Genomic DNA, 17,649 nt, shown 5'->3' on the forward strand with positions numbered 1-17,649 from the left:
TACTTCCACTACATGAAGGAGATTTTCAGTCTGCAGCAAATTTCAGTCTGGTTTGCCACAATATTTTTGACATGGTATCAAAGACAACAGATGCAATGTTCAGCACGGATATGTATACTGCCAATTCCGTCAAATCAATGGAACCTGAACGAAGAGGCTGCAGTGAGAAACTCATCGTCAAGGGTGAAATCACAAAGAAGCCCCCCGACTGGAAGCTGTTCTTCACAAACGATGAGAACAATTAAACGAACACAATTAATCAATCTCTGTTAAGTATGGAGTTAACTACCTTGCATAAGTAGCCCATGGCTATGCCAGCAAGCTCTTGGGAAGAAAAGTCGTCGTGATCTGCGAAACCAGTTGACGTCTGAAGATGGGGCGGCCACGAAAAAGATGGAGATTGAAACTCTATATTCAATCCAAGAGGAAACAGACTCTAGAGTAGTTCTATACTGCATGTATGGGAAAGACAAGGGACACAAATACATTCAGATCAAAAGCCCGGACAGCGATGTGTTCTTCATCCTGCTCCCTCACATTGGAAAATGTTGTCATTCTCTATTTCTCTTCGATACTGGCACGGGAAATAGGCAAAGACTGATCAACATCACTGAGCTCCCAGAGGGTGGTACACACAGTACTTGTGATTGTCTACTACTACTACTATTGCACAGCACTCATGTCTCCACGCGTACACTGGATGTGACACAAGCAGTGCCTTAAAGGGACAAGGATAGATCAAGTCCATGTAAACTCTTCAGGAAACCCCAAAGTTTTCCAGCTGTACTGTCCAGGTTTGGAGAAATGTGGGATGTGGCAGAAAACCTAATTGACGAACCAGGTCATCCTTTTTGAGGAACCGTTGTATTATTGAACCACTTGTGCCATATATGGTCGCGCTGTACTGCATAATGTCAATGAACTGCGAAACATCCGCGTAAAGGAGCTATGTGCCAAGGAGGACCAACTCAACCCTGCAAATAATGTGGATCTCGGAACACAACCACAATGTAGAAGAAGTCTAGAGCAGCACTTAAGGTGGGTGAACTATCAGATTGGAAACTGGAAGAGGACCAATATTGCCAGCAGCTATAGTAAGTAGCCCATGGCCTATAAGCTTCTCCACTCTGCCAACATCTGATCAACTATCCCCATTTTTCTTACATTTGCTCATCGGGTCCAATTGTGGAATCGATTCCAAGTTCATTTTGCCTTATTGTTGCTTATTTCCACTAAATTAATCATCTGAAAGTTTACCTTCGAACAAACTTCCCAGATGTACCGATGGTTTGTTGGTGTCGATTGTTATCTTATTGCCGGTGCTGTTGGTGGTCAGCACAGCCTGGCAGACGAGAAGTAAAGGCAGAGAAAAGGAACTCTCCACCACCTTAGGAAGATCTGCAGAACAATGGGCCCAGATAAGCGAGTACCGCAGATTACGTGGAAGTGTTCTCAATCATTTGCCATTGACATTGTTGAGTTTCTGCAATTCCCCCAAAGTACTCTCCAAAATAATCAGTGATCTTTGAGTGATTTCGTGTCAAATTGTCATTTCTACTCACAGGAGCCCATGGTAAAAACACCACGACAGAAAAGTCTTAGCGTATTATTATTTAGAAAGAGAAGAGAAGATCGGACACTCTCCCCCCAGAGAAGCAAAGTTCACTACCACATTGTACACTGCTGCTCAGCACACTAACGGGGTGGGAAGACCTCGAGAAGCAAAGTTGGAATTTTTAGCGATGTGAACAACAAGGACCACGGCGACGGGAAAATTGAAGATTGGTTTGCACCATGGGACGACAACATCCTGCGTCCGATCCGGTTTTTATTCACAGTGTGACTGCTTCCGGTCACATGCCGCAGTGCTCGAGGTTAGATGGAGGAGTTTTTGTTTTAGCACGAAACCAGCCATGTTTGTGTCCCGGAAAGACAACAGATGCCCACATACACATACAACACCAGATCTCGTGTAAATAATAACAAAAAAAGAGCAGAGCAGCACATCAATGATGCGATTTGACATTTATTTACTTGAGATTTGCAAGAATAAAAGACTCCTCCATCAGAGCTCGAGTACCGGCATGCAGAGATGTCAACAGGCAACCTGAGCCAAGTCTCAAGTAATTTTCAAGTTTATGAGGGGAGGTCTCATGTCAAGCGTCACATCATCATGTCAAATACAGTATCATAGACATTGATTACGTGTGAGCCTTCAATACTCAAAAAGTTTACACGAGTCTCAGAAGTTTACACGTGTGAGCTTTCACGTAGTCAGATTAGATGGATGATAATGACGAGGGAGTGCTTAGTGTAAGGGAAGACGGGGAAAGCATCAGTATTAGAGGGAAGGAGATAGTTAGATGATGCTGTGTGTGTGAGTATGAGGATGTGCTTTCGGCGCAAATGAGGAATTGAGAATGAGAATCTATGTGGTGAGAGAGCAAATGAGGTAATGGTCTGGGATGACCGGAGAAAGTGTATGAATGGTGTATTGAGGACATGTGTAATGGTGTTGAGTGAATGACTTGCATGGGGTGCAAGTGAATAAACGGTGTGGAGTAAATGGTGTGTGGAATGAGTGGTGTGGAGTGCATGGTGCGAAGGAGTGGATGGGGGAAGGTGGACCCCTTCACGAATACCCGGGGAGGGTAGTTTAAAGTTAGGTAGAGGGAGTAGGTAAATTGTTTGGATATTGACATCTGTGGTGCAGGGAGTAGCAAGTTGTTGCTTTGAGGGGGGCATGAGTGAGTGGAATGGCTGGGCGTGTGGGCTTAATTAGTGAGTATGGTTAAATGGGCAATCCGCCACTGGTAGTCTGTCGGCCAGGTGAGGCCGCAGGTAGGCTCTGGGAGCCAGTTGTGTAGTGTTCAATGGGGCCCGAGGATCCAAAGGAAGGACCCGGGTAGCCCAATGCCAGAGAGGGCATTAGCGGGGTGAGAGAGCCAGGAGGGCCTTCCCCAAATTAGGGTAGTCGCAGGAGCTAGGCAAGCTCGGGTGGTGACTCCAGTGGCAGAGGTGCGCAGGTAAGTAGGACCTGCTGGTAGAGCCACACGACCCAGCCCCGAAATTGTGCGAAGGCACAGATAGAAAAAATGGGGGAGTGAGACCAGATATTTGGTAGAGCACCACAGGATGGTCAATGGGAATTGGTTTTTAGAACCACATAGTTTAAAGATGCCAAGTGGCAGGGCATGACCCCGGGTAGTTTAAGAGTTAATGTTATTAGAAGCATAGTTAGGATGAAATCTCTTCGCACCAACCGCATCCACTCACCAAGGTGACAGAACTCCACACCAGGTTTTGCAGATGATTTGGAATGAAAGACGCATCATGACGTGGGTGAGACATTTTGTGTAATTCCATCCCTTCCTTCTTGGGAGGGATTGGCAACGAATTTGGAATTAGGGGGAGATATGGGAGACAAGACGGTAGTGACGGAATTTGTAAATTGTAAATACGTGGAAGGGCAAGGGTAGTGTAGATTGACATGGGCGGTGACGAACGGCTAGGGACGAGCTTTCTCCGTTCACTCTCCCGTGCCCCTCATATTGCATTGCCTTGCATGACGTGTACCTTTGCGCCCTTGCCCCCGCTAACCTCTGCTTTGTCTTTCCTCCCCACCCATGGACATTGGACCCATTACCTTTTGTTGAGGGGAGTGTGCAGGTGTCCTGAGCTGTGCGGCTGCACCTTTGCGCTGCACCCTGCTACCTGTTGCCTGCACCAGTACCTATGCACCTACACCTATGGACCACACGTTCTGTGGGCTGGCACCTTTGCTTGGGCAGACAATCGCTGCAAGCATTATCTTGCCCTGCGGACCACTGTGTTTTTAAGTGGCCTCGATGCCATGCAGTCGGACCACCTAAGTTGGCCCTGCTGATCAAAATAAAAAGCGGACACGGTTTGTGCAGTTTTTATTATTCCGGTGTGCCAGGAAAAGAAGATCTCCAAGTTATTACAGCACACCGAAGAAGAAGATGCAGCCAAGATACAACGGCCCAGCAGCCAAGCAAGCACAAGGCATCATTGATTAATTTGAAATGGTTTTGCGCCTTTTGATGATTGTGCATTTTGGTTCCTTTTTGCGCATTTTAAATTTTTTTTGTGCATATGGTGTAGGGCCCTATGGTGCAGTGCATTGCATTTTGTGTTTCCTCTTTTCAAAATTTATTTTCTCTCTCACAAAAAGAACAGGTCCTGGGTTGTAGTATTGTAAATAAATAGTAGTCTTGTAAATAACATGCTCCCCACCGGCTTTATGTATAGTTTGAGGATTCTTTCCGTAATTCGGTTAATTGTGGGCGTGAGTCAGTTAGTTAGTACACAACGCAGTAGGTGGGACATATCTAGTGTTTAAAACTGTCGCACCCAGGGTGTTAGGTTAAATGTAGAGGGAAACTACACCTAAGTGTCACACTAATTGTTAAAAAGTAGTCCTGACCCTTGCATCAGAACCGGTCGGGCTCACTGGTGTGTGGGTTCGGCTCGGGGACGAGCCTGGCGAAGGAGGGGTGCAGTGTTGCGGTTCTGAAAATGTACATATTGATTAATAAAGGTTAATGGTTTTGCCCCCATAGTTAGTCCACATGCAACACGTAGGTCACCTTAGAACGTTCGTTATTTCATAGTATATGTGAGATAAGGCCATTTCCAATAGTGATACCTGCGTTGTGTAAAATAAATAAATAAGAGTAGGCCCCGTTCATTTTACAGCCCACACTCCAATCGACCTCGTTGGGCACCATCCAGTCTGCGCCATATTGCCCCTCGCATTAGGATGCTGAAACCAGCCAAATGTCACGAGGTAAGGCCTGGAAAAGGGGCGGCGCGCGAGGTCGGGGGTGTGGCCACGTCAAGCAGACATCAATGGCGGAGCCGGTAAGACCCCAACAACCAACTAGGGCTCAGTGGGCATGGCCTAAGGGGCGTGGTAAGTGCACGTCTGGCACATTCGAGAGGGTTCGCTGGGCGGCGCTATATAACCGCGAGCACAAAGCCCTTCCAGAGGACTGATGAGCGAGGGGCTTTGCAACAGGACTTGCTATTGGGGAAGGACTCGCGTGATAAGGACTTGTTTGGAGCGCATTGCGTTGCGAGGAGGACTCACACGATTGGCGCATAAAAGAGGCCTGATTGGAGATCACCCTGTTTGAAGACTGGTCGGGAGAGGCGCTGTTATCCTGAGTGATTGCAAGGACTCGTTGAGGATTTGGCTTTGGGCTTGCGGGAAGCGCATATAATGCGCCGGTATTTATATTACGTACGCGGCCGTGAGCCGCGAAGTAACCGCTAGCCCAGCTTACCGATCCCCCCATATAATTGTCCGATCCGCGCCAACGACACGCGGAGAGCTTGCCTGCCGTCTACCATCTTCTTCGTGGTACGAGTCGGGAACCGGAGCGAGCTGTGGACGCCATCTTTGGACCCTCAACCCGACCATCTACAACCCCCGTGTGAGTCTGAGTCTGAGTGCGAACGGGCCCGTGTCCAGGGATAAGTTAAGACTGTATAAGGCTGCCCTGTGTATCTGCTTCTTCTTCTTCACTGTACATTGCTTCTTCTTTTTCATTGTACAAAGTGTAAATAAATTGCTTGTTATTCCTTTTCCTTCGACCGTTTTAGTGATTTCTCCATTGGGTAAACGTGGCACGATTAGAAACCGCTCAAATCGGGTTAGTTCCTGTTAACGGCCCGAATCGTGGCTCGCTATCGCTCGGCGTGTCCACTAAAACCGTGGTTCGGGCGGGGTTATTTCCTTGCTTCCTGGGAGGTGCTGGTAATTAGGTAAGAGGACTAATTCGGCCTACCACCCTATTCAGCGCTGACCGGAAGGAACGTCATAGCCCCGGATCGTGTCGGCTAGATAAAAGACAAGGGGATTAATTCCCCCTTGGTAAGGGGAAAGGCTGACGTGTGGAGATCCGCAACAATATATATATATATATATATATATATATATACATATATATATATATATATATTGTTGCGGATATGGGATTTGGCCTCCATCCATATCCGCTTGTAAATATTCCCCTATTTCCCCAATACTCCCCAACTATCCCCTAGTCCCATTGTCTGTAAACAACACTCTGTAGCCCCGACCTTCCCCTTTTTCCCCCATTAAATGTCGTGCCCAGGTTCACCGCATCTCACGTAGACAACTATAGGACATCTTGCTAGTTATTCTTAGTCTATGTCAGTTAAGGACTCGTTTCCATTAATTCTGACTCTTCGTTGCACCAGAATGTGATTGTATGGCACCAGTAGTAAGTTTAGGACCTCCCAATACCTCCCCGCATCTCTTCCTCATGAAACAACAACACCAACAACAACAACAGCGGCGCGGGGAGTGCGCGTCCTCACTCCGGCTTGGTTAGCCACCATTGACCATGTGCTCCGACGGGGTTACCACACAGGGGCTCACTGTCAGCTCCTCGTCAAGGGCGGAGCCCGGTAACCCCCCGCACCCAATAAGAAGTGGCGGACCGATTCCATCTGGGGCGGAGCTAACGAGCCGAGGGCGTGTCACTCCTCGCTGGATATGCGCAGGAAGAAGGAGGTGACGTCAGATGCGCCTCAGCTTGGACAAAGAAGGACGCCACCTCCGAGCGCTGAGACACCTCCCTGAATCCTCTGGACCGGACCGGGTCGATTCTGCCCCTGAGCCAAGGTGCACCTTGAGCTATCGACTGCCTGTCCTTCCCAGTCATCAATCCCTGTGTGAGTCAGTCTTGTCCCGTTTGTCTGTGGTCTGTCGGGGCTAAGATAAGACCGTGTATAAGTGCCCACCTTTCTGTGCTGTACCTCTTGTGCCGTGTAATCTAAACGTTCTGCATACCCCATATTATATCCTCCTCCGGAGGTCTTGAGAACTGTACCCCTGGTGTCGTGTCATTTAACCCAGCCGTTGTGTCCTTTCCTTCATTGATCTAGCGTAGCGCGATTCGGCCAACGTTCGAGTGTAATCGGGTAACTTGTGCGAACACGGCGGCCATTCCGCTCGGCCCAGCATAACATCTTAATAAGTCGTGTCCGTAACAATTGGTGTCGGGAAGTGGGATCGGTCCCGGAGCGCGTTTCACGCGCTCGAAATTATAACGGCGAAATTTGATTGTGTTTTACAAAAAAAAAAAAAAACCCGAATTTTGAAAGTCGCGCTATGGCAGATCAAGACGGCTGGGTTCCGGTAGAGGAGAGTGAGGCAGGGTCGATCCAGGACCAAAATGAGGGACATGAGGAGAGCGAAGCAGTGAGGGTGGCAGGTTCGCAAAATAGCGTCGTCGCGCACGAGGTTATGGGCGCGCAAAATGGCGCCTCGCACATGGCCACGGTGACCGCGCCCGCGACCGTAGCAGTGCCGCTGGTGGATTCGAACCTTTTTTTTCTGCAAATGAGGGCCCTTATGGGACAAATAGGAGGTTTGAAAAACAGTATAGAGGCTCAGGGTGAGCGGTTGGGAAACCAAATTGTGGGAATGAGGGCTGATAGTGAGCGATTGGAGGGCCAAATGGGGGTAATGGGAAACAAAATGGGGGTAATGAGGGACGAAGCGAGGGGTACCGGTGAGGGGTTAGACAATGGGATAAAAGAGGTAAAGAATGGGTTAATGGGGGTAGAAAACAGAATGGCCGCTCAAGAGAATCAAATGGAAGGGATGCAAAAGGGGTTAGAGGGGTTAGAAAACAGTATGGAAGGCAAATTGAGGGACATGAGGGACCAAGCAGAAAGGGAAGTTAAACAAATGGGGCAGCAGATAGAGGGGGTCAGAATGGGGGTAGAAACCAAACTGGATGCTCACAGGGAGGAAATGGAGCAGATGAGGGTGGCATCTGGGCAGGAGATGCAAGTGATGGGAGAGGAGATCAGAAGAGGAGTGAGTGAGTGAGGAGGTCGGAGGAGTGCGCGAGGAGGTGAGGCACTGTAAGGAGCACATGGAGAAGGAGGTGAGAAAGGGGACTGTAAAGTTACAAGGGGGCATAGAGGACCTGACGCAGGAGGTGGAACAGCTGACGGAGGGACAAAAAGGACTAACGGAGCAGGTACAAAGGAACACTGCGGTACTAGGAGGGTTAAAAGCGACACAAAATGACCTAAAAAATGACTTGGTAGCGACGAAGAGGGAATGTCAGATGGTACGTGAGGGACTGACAACGAGGTTGGACGAGGTGATAGAGGTAATGGAGACGAAGGACCGGCAGGTGAGGACGCACATGGAAACGGTCAAGGTAGCCTTAGAGGACGAGCTTGAGGAGACGTACCGGGACATAAAAGAGGTGAAGCAGAAATTAGAAGAAGTGGAAGAAGGGGTGAGCGAAATTAAGAAGCGACGGAGAGGGGATAAGAAAGAGATAAAAGAGGAAATAAAAGAATTGGTCCAAAGTCTGTGTTTGGATCGTGATGATGTGCTCATTAACCGGATGAGGGATTCGCAGGTGATGGAGGTGAAGCGAAGAGGAAGAGGACCCGGTGTAAGTGGTGACCAATATGGTCATGCGTATGATGCGCCAGGTGATTTAATGAGCTTGGGGGTCGAGATAGACCCGGGTGTTCGTGAGAGGCCGTTGGTGAAGTGTGCGACAGGTCTGGTGTGCGAAAAAGGAGGTGTGCGAGAAAGTCCGACTCTGGGCTGTGTGAGGAAAAAGTGCGTGCCAAGGAGTGAAGGTGCTGGCGAGAGTGAGTCGGTCGTAGCGCGTGTGCGAGGGAGCACATGGAAGCGCGGTGTGGTAAGTGTTACAGAGGGTGTGACGGGAGAGTGTGCGCAAGAGTGTGCGCGAGAAAGGTGTGTAACGGACAGGTGCATGGGGAAAGAGTGCGCTGTCGGGAGTAAGGGTGAGTGCGTTGTCAAGAGTGGAGGTGAGAGTAGTGAGAGTGACACGGAGCGTGAGTTGGTTGTGACAGGTGCGCGAGGATGTACACCTGGAATGGAAGGATGCACACCTGGAATGGTAGAGCGTGAGTGGGAATGCACGCTGGAATTGGTAGTGAGGCACGTGGTTGGGTGTGCGAGTGAGAGCACACCTGTGATTGTCACAGAGGAGGTGACCGAGGAGGGGGCGCGAAGAGGTGTGTTGGTGAGGTGTGCGACCAACGAATGTGTGCCAAAGTGTTCGGTGGTGAGGTGTGTGACCAAGGCTGGGAGTGGAATGAGTGTACCGAGGTGTGTAAGAAAAGGTACGACGAGGAGCATGGAAACGGCTGCATGTATGAGCAAGAAAGGGGTAGCGTATGCTTGTAAGCATCCAGGTGAGGCATCGACGGTAACCGGGTTAGAAGTTAGAACGACTTATAGCCGAATCGGGCCCTCGGTGCGCATCGGGCAGCTTTGCGTGCCGCGAGGACCAGCGGGGATCCGAACCACGGCGGTTTCGAAAGAACCGCCGTGCGCGATCCACGCTGGGCTTCGCTTTGAACGGCCGCGTCCGTGCTCCACTAGGCGGAGCTGGCAGCCCGATAGGAAGGGTCGTCATGGCGACCACTTTTTGGTGAGACGTGCCGGCAGGTCGAGATCGGGACATTGGATGGCTCCACGCCGAGGTGGTGCGTGGGATCTCGGCCCGGGTAAGCCCCCGTCCCTGCCACAAATGCGGGACGTATCCAGCTGCTGGCACCAAACAACCCGCATTCATTGCTCGGCTTTACGAAGCCGGGCTTTGGACAGGAATTGGCGCACCGAGAGGCATTAGTGAGTAGACTGTGTGATGAGGTTAGTGTTTTGGACCCAAAATTAGAAAAAAACAAAAATTTGATGATTGGCAAAGGATTGGCAGTAATGATTGGCAGATGATGGGTAGTGATTGGCAAATTTTTGATTTGTTGAAATTTGATGTGCAAAATTGGTAGTGAGCGATGGGCCCGGTGGGTAAGGGTGGCATCCCTGCCACCCTTCCCATGGGGGGGCAAATGCGCAATAGATTATGGGGTGTATGGCAGTGAAAACTAGCCCGGGTGGGTTAGGATATTGATAGGGACCTAGAAGATGACATTAGGTAACGTTAAGGTTAGTTAGTGACTGATACCTGTAGTGGGGACGCAGGTAGATTAGTGTGGATTATAATGACGAGGGAGCGCAATAGTTTAAAGGGACGACTGGGAAGTGCAAGTTTCAGAGGGGAGTAGTTAGATGAGATGATGCTGTGTGAGAACTGGACAGGTGTGTGGAGCAGTGTGGAGCAGTGTATGAGTAGTGAGTGTTGTGGATCAGCGCGAATGCGCTTGGGGAGAGAAAGGTGCAGGCGGCACCAAGAGTGAGAGCACAGGTGTGCAAGTACAGGTGTGTGGAGAGAGTTGGAGTAAGTGGTACGGAGTGGTGTGCATGGTGCGAAGGTGTGAATGGGGGAAGAGTGGACCCCCATCACGGATACCCGGGGCGGGTAGTGTAAGTGTTAGGTAGAGGGTATAGGTAAATTGTGGTTGGATATTGGCATTTGTGGTGCGGTTGCAGAATGGTATTGCGGATGGGTGCATTAGTGTTGTGGAAATGGCTGGGCGTGTAGCCTGTTAGTGTGTGTAGTTGGTTTGGGCACTCCACCACTGTGAGGATGTCGGCCAGGTGAGGCCGCAGGTGGGCTCTGGGAGCCGTTAGTGTCAGTGGGTGCCTGAGGATCCCGGGTGTGGATCGGGCAGGCCAGTGCCAGAGAGGGCACCAAGTGGGGAGAGCGCCAGAGGGCCTTCCCCAGGTAGATAGGTTAGGGTGAGGACCAGGTAAGCTCGGGTGGCAACTACAGTGGTGGAGGTGTGCAGGTGGGTAGACCTGCTGGGAGAGCTACACGTCGCAGCCCAGAAATTGTGCGAGGGCACCGGGAGATGAATCGGGGGAGTGAGACCCCAAATTGAGAAGCACCACAGTTTGGTCAATGGGAATTGGTTATTAGAACCCATAGTGTAAGTTGGCCAATGGATTGGCAGGGAAAGACCCCGGGTAGTGTAAAGTGTGTTAAAGTCATTTAGAAAATAGTTAGGATGAAGGATCTCCTCGCACCATCTGCATCCACTCACCTGAGGTGACAGGTACTCCACACCATGCCATGTTTTGATTATTTTTTATGATGCAAATGTTTGGATTTGTGAGACGCATCACGACGTGGATGAGACATTGGGGTGATTCCATCTCTCCCTCCTTAGGAGGGACTGATGATGAATTGGTGATGGCAAATTTTGATGTTGAGTTGGAGACGGCAAATTTTGATGAGAGTTGGAAATGGCAAATTTGATTGGTTAGGAGGGAGAGAAGACGAATTTGGTTTATGGGAGGAACGGGGAAGACAGTAGGGACGTTTGTTGATTTGTAAAGTAGATGTTTATGGGTAGTGTTGTGTTGTGTGGATACAGTAAGGGGTAAGGGAGGGGCAATGTAGGTTACCTGGTGGGGGAGGGGGGGAGCGTACGGTAGGAACGTACCTGTCTCACCTGGTTCCCATGTGCCCCCAGTGTGCATCACCTTGTATTGCGTGCACTTTTGCGCCCTTACCACCTTACTCACTTGTCTTCTTCTTTTGTCTCCCACCTCCGAGGATCTGGCTTTGGGGCAGAGAGAGAGGAGAGAGAGGTGCTGGCTCCGCAGTTGTGGGCCTGTACTTTCGCTGCTTGCTGCCTGGATCGATACACCATATGGACCGCAATGTTTGTGGCCGCCCACCATGGACCGCAGTTCTCTTGCGGGCAAGCACCACCCGTGGATGGACCTATGGGTCAACGTGGCACCTATGCCATACAGGTGAACCACTTTTAGTTGGCCCCCTGACGGCCACAATACAGAAATGGACGCGGTTGGCGCCTTTCTTTATTTTTGAAAGAAGCCAGAAGGCCAAGTGCACCACACGAAGGCAAGACCAGCGGCAGAACATCGGCCGGCTGCGACACCACCGGTGATTATTGAACACTTTATTGGTGCACCGGATGGTGCTGACTGTGTTATGGGGTGGTGCTTTTGGTGCTTGGATGGGGTGCTCTGCACATTATTAAAGGCCGTAAGGCCACAGAGCACTCGTGGGTTGGTGTATCGATGCTGGCATGCGTGCTCTCTCTCTATGCATAACATCTGCATGTGTTCCTCCAAAAACAGGTCCTGGATCGTAGTGTAAATATCAGTGTAGTCTTGTATAAATAATGCTCCCTACCGGCTGTATGTTTAGTTTGAGGATTCTTTCCGCGATTCGATTATCCTGTGGGTGTGTTTCTGTGAGGAGAAGGGTGCAACGTCGCAGGGGGACATATTTACTCATTTGTGAACATCTGTAAAACTGTCGCACTCAGGGTAGAGTTAATAGTAGAGGGAACTACATCTGAGTGCCACACTAAAGTAGGTAAAAATTTATCGGGTCGGGACGCCCCGAGGTAGAGAAGGGTGCAATGTTGCGGATATGGGATTTGGCCTCCATCCATATCCGCTTGTAAATATTCCCCTATTTCCCCAATACTCCCCAACTATCCCCAATCCCCCATTCCCTAGTCCCATTGTCTGTAAACAACACTCTGTAGCCCCGACCTTCCCCTTTTTCCCCCATTAAATGTCGTGCCCAGGTTCACCGCATCTCACGTAGACAACTATAGGACATCTTGCTAGTTATTCTTAGTCTATGTCAGTTAAGGACTCGTTTCCATTAATTCTGACTCTTCGTTGCACCAGAATGTGATTGTATGGCACCAGTAGTAAGTTTAGGACCTCCCAATACCTCCCCGCATCTCTTCCTCATGAAACAACAACACCAACAACAACAACAGCGGCGCAGGGAGTGCGCGTCCTCACTCCGGCTTGGTTAGCCGCCATTGACCATGTGCTCCGACGGGGTTACCACACAGGGGCTCACTGTCAGCTCCTCGTCAAGGGCGGAGCCCGGTAACCCCCCGCACCCAATAAGAAGCGGCGGACCGATTCCATCTGGGGCGGAGCTAACGAGCCGAGGGCGTGTCACTCCCCGCTGGATATGCGCAGGAAGACGGAGGTGACGTCAGATGCGCCTCAGCTTGGACAAAGAAGGACGCCACCTCCGAGCGCTGAGACACCTCCCTGAATCCTCTGGACCGGACCGCGTCGATTCTGCCCCTGAGCCAAGGTGCACCTTGAGCTATCGACTGCCTGTCCTTCCCAGCCATCAATCCCTGTGTGAGTCAGTCTTGTCCCGTTTGTCTGTGGTCTGTCGGGGCTAAGATAAGACCGTGTATAAGTGCCCACCTTTCTGTGCTGTACCTCTTGTGCCGTGTAATCTAAACGTTCTGCATACCCCATATTATATCCTCCTCCGGAGGTCTTGAGAACTGTACCCCTGGTGTCGTGTCATTTAACCCAGCCGTTGTGTCCTTTCCTTCATTGATCTAGCGTAGCGCGATTCGGCCAACGTTCGAGTGTAATCGGGTAACTTGTGCGAACACGGCGGCCATTCCGCTCGGCCCAGCATAACATCTTAATAAGTCGTGTCCGTAACAATATATATATATATATATATATATATATATATATATATATATATATATATATATATATATGTATGCATACATATATACATACACGCACTAGTGTATTTAATCTTCATGTGGTATTAACATCACTGGACAGGCTCTTTAAATGATGAAATAAATGAAACGAATTTAATTTTTTAATCTCCCATCGTTTTGGTGGAATTTCTCTCATACATTGCTTGGGCAAAGATGTCAAAATAATATTTGGACTCAATTCATGGGTGTTAGACTGGAGCGTCTACTCCGAGTCTGGGAGGTTGGCGGTTCAAACCCCAGCCGAGTCATACCAAAGACTTTAAAAGTGCTGCTTCCTTGCGTGAGTGACGCTCAACAGTTGGAGGATAGAGCACAGCGAAATCCCATAGATTGATATCCTTGGGTAGGGCGATTTCTCCCTAGTAGTGCCCCACTGACTGCAGAGATTCAAGCGCCACCATTAAGATGGGTGCCGGCACCCATTGCATTTTAACTTACTTTGAGGTCAATGACTGAGTTTGTCTTCCGTCTTTGGCTGCATATGGGTAAGTGGTGTGTGTGTGTGTGTGTGTGTGTGGTGTGTGGTGTGTGTGTGTGTGTGTGTGTGTGTGTGTGTGTGTGTGTGTGTGTGTGTGTGTGTGTGTGTGTGAGAGACAGCTTTTCCATGAGCCTTTCAACCTGGAGAAAAAAACATCTAGGGAAGATTTTCTTCTTCCTTATTCCCAACTGAGTAATTTCCTCATCAGGTTGTTACCCTAGGATCAAAACTCACATATACTGTATTGATCTATCCATCATCTGCCTAAGTCCTTGTAATTCATGTAAAAGTACAACAATATCTCTTAATGGCCTTCTGCACATGTAATTATATGTACAAAGGTGGAGTGGAACATAAAAAAGGTTTTCTTATAAAAGAGCAGTAGCTAGGCCATGAACTTAGCTTTTAAAAAGTTTAATGAAAGAATACCACTCCTTCCCTTCATTCCCCAAGTCTCCTTCAAAACAAACCACTTCCCATGACTTACATACAGGCTATTCTCAAAATTCTCAATATTGCATGACACCAAGACTGTAACAAACTTTTATTTTACTCCAAAAGGCATTTCATAAACCGTGAGATCTTATGAGAAGAGAGGTATAAGGACGCCATGTAGATACACCACAGGTTGTCATGTGGCTGGTATTAGTTGGCATTTGACTTGTAAAATAATTAATGTCAAATTAAATTTTATTTGCAAATATATCGGGTCACATCAAGAAGATTTGGCCGAGCTGGTGCATGTGCTTTGGACAATGTTAAAATAACATTTAAAAACTTTTCAACCAAAGCCAACGCACTAATAACTCCTAACAGCGTGTTTAAAAACACGGGCCGAATAAATCCCGACACTAAACCCCACAATGAAAAATAACTCATGGCAAACTGTATTAGGTACTTTTTAACTTAAGGCAACATATCATGTGACCGTTGACAACAGGTTATGATGCATTTTAAAGGATTGTTTGATCCAAGGCTGTTTTAAAGCTCAACTTGGTATTTTAGGCCTTGATAATTGTATATTACCGGATGTGGTTTTCTTCTCCTCCTCTTCCATTTCTCTATAAAGGATGAGGTCCAGTGGCACCAAGCTCTTGCCCTGCCTCGACCACAATACTCCTCCACTTCCCTCTGTCCTCAGCCAGCTCTCTTCATTCTTCCACCACCCCCACCTTACTGATATCTCTATTCACACATTCCTCCTATCTCAACCGTGGTCTACCTCTTTTCCTCCTACCTTGTTCCCTCAACATATCCGCTCTCTTTGTCATTCTCTCTTCGCCTCCCTCCCCCACCAGCCACCATCCGCACCAAGTGCCCAGCCCATCTTAACCGGCATTTCATCAATCTCCCCGTCAAGCTCATCTGCACACCAATTTCCTCCGTCATCTATTCTCCTTCTATCCACCCTCTTCACTTCCGCAATCCTCCTGACCCAGTTGTTCTTGCAAACCTGCGGCCTCTGTTGTAACCTGCGGTCTGCCGCCACCACTATCTTTAATCACTGCCCCCCTTTCATGTCCTTGCTATCCTCATCCCTGTCATGAACCAATTTATAAGACATATTCCTCCCACCATCCTCGTCCAACTTGTTGTACACCTCCTCTTTCATATCATTCCTCACCTTATTCACAGCTCTCCTTGCTGCTTTTTTCCTCTGCCCATACAGGTGCAACAACCCTGCAACCGACTGCCCTTCTCCATCCTTGATCTTCTCTATCCTCTTCCAAACCTGCTTTTCATGAACTGCCTTCGCTACTTCCTCCATACCTGGTTTCTACCCCTAAATGATGCACGTTTTCCTGATGTCCTTCCAGACAACACCTGCAATGCCCAACGTGATATGTGATAAGCAGCATTATACACCGAACCCTTTGGTTTCCTACATCTCCGCTGCGTTATCGTGAATGTGCCTCATTCACTAGATGTGCTGCCGATTTATTTGCCAACTCTTACCCGTCCATTGTAAAGCTGTCCACTCAAAGGTGTTTGCATTGCTTGGTGCATTGCTGTAAAAACAGGCAAGCAGCAGAACTACCTGGCTTGGCTGCAGAATTGGCAATTTATGAGGTTTGCCTAAGGACAGATGGAACAGAAAGGCAGATGAGCTTTTTAAACTCGGAGAGCATCGGTAGATTTTAGGCAACAAGAGTATGCGGAAACAGATGGCTTGGTCAAGTGGAATGGTGTGTGTACTGTTGTATGGGGTTGATATATCTTCAGGAAAATTGAGGCCTTCCACAGCAAGAGCCTCCAAAGCATATTAGATATTAGTAGGCCTCAACAGTAGACAGGGCACATTCATGGTATGCAAGCGGTGAGACAATCTGGGATGGATGAGTCACTCGAGACAATTATGGCAGCCAGAGCCTCTGTTGACTATATCGTCTTGCTTGAATGGCGGACAACTGCATCCCTCAGAAGCTTTTATTTGGATAGTTGCCACAGCTTTGCCCGGCACATGGATGCGAGCTGAGATGGAGACAAGACCTGAAGAAGTTTGATATTTTGATTCAGTCTGCTGGTTAGCTCAGGAAAGAGGTTCTTTGAGAACACAATGCAAAGACGGGTAGATATCTGTACCAAGAAAAACGTGGCAACCTGGCTATGATGTCTACCTCGGTTGGTAGGACATGGTCTGCATTGAGTATCAGATCACAGCATCAACCCCTACACGTCTGCACATACAGTGCCTTCAGAAATTATTCACACCCCTTGACTTTTTCACATTTTGTTGTTTGAGCCTCAACTTAGTATGCAAAAAGAGGGTTGCTGGCAGACCTTGTGCATCCTGCAGGAATATTTGGGAGACAGAGACAGAGCAGAGGGGGCAAGGCCGGAGAGGAGTCGGTGAAAGATTAAAAGACCCCCAAAATGATTTGTTAAACATGATCTGCCTTTAATTAGTTTGTATTTATTTTAATAGTTCCTGATCTGGTCCCGAATTAATGTCTCCAACACCTTCTCCAAAACTAAAGTCAAATTAACAGGCTTATAGTTCTCAAATTCTTCTCAATTTTTTTCTTAAATAACGGTACCTGTCCGGACTCCAATGAGCTATTAAAGATATCCATTAACATCTCGCTTACCTGCTCTGTTAACATCTCACTTTATTGCTCAGCCTCCTCCCTCAATACTCTCAGGTGTATATTATCTGCCATGGAGCTGTATCTACACTTTCCTTGATGTTCCTTTACTTCCTCCACTCCGACCTGGATCTTCTGTAAAAGTCCTTCCTCACCTCCTTGATAGATACTCTCAGCATTAGCAATTCTCCTGACTAACAACAACATGCATTTTAAGGCCATTTTCCCTGCCAGAGCGGGGGTTAGCCCTGCGGTCCCCATGACAATCTTCTCCATCTTGCCCTATTTTCTGCATCTCTCCTTGTTAACCCCCTTGCCCGCATTTCTTCTTCCACCATCTTTAGCCAAGTCTTTCTCAGTCTTCCCCATTAGGGTGCATCAAACGCCCTTAGGTTCTTGGATTTTAATGTCTATTCTCTCAAATGTTACACTTGTTGGTAGAAGTATGTATGCAAAAAATAAATGAAATCAGAGGTGGTCCTGGGTGGCCACCGGCCACTTTTATATATTTAGGGCCATTTTCGGGGCCGCACTATGTAAAAATGTTTGATTTTGTTATTTTACACCCAAACCTAGTCATGTTTGGTA

The 17,649-nt window shown here is 48.4% G+C and overlaps 2 protein-coding genes across 4 annotated transcripts in view; one reads left to right on the top strand and one right to left on the bottom strand.

The window, feature by feature from the left end:
* LOC137434292 (trafficking kinesin-binding protein 1) overlaps positions 1-17,649 on the top strand; it is a 1,208,017-nt gene that overhangs the window by 118,267 nt on the left and 1,072,101 nt on the right. The window lies entirely within an intron of this gene.
* BBS9 (Bardet-Biedl syndrome 9) overlaps positions 1-17,649 on the bottom strand; it is a 157,672-nt gene that overhangs the window by 27,313 nt on the left and 112,710 nt on the right. For 2 of the 3 annotated variants that reach the window (XM_068127191.2, XM_068127193.2), the window contains exon 16: positions 1,258-1,398. The exons of the other annotated variant lie outside the window; for it this stretch is intronic. In XM_068127191.2, coding sequence (XP_067983292.1) covers positions 1,258-1,398 — 141 coding nt within the window. The remainder of the gene's footprint in view (positions 1-1,257; positions 1,399-17,649) is intronic. 3 annotated transcript variants of the gene reach the window in all.

This window comes from Myxine glutinosa, chromosome 10 (assembly GCF_964187855.1).
Source record: "Myxine glutinosa chromosome 10, kmMyxGlut1.1, whole genome shotgun sequence".
In the NCBI taxonomy this organism is placed as follows: Eukaryota; Metazoa; Chordata; class Myxini; order Myxiniformes; family Myxinidae; genus Myxine; species Myxine glutinosa.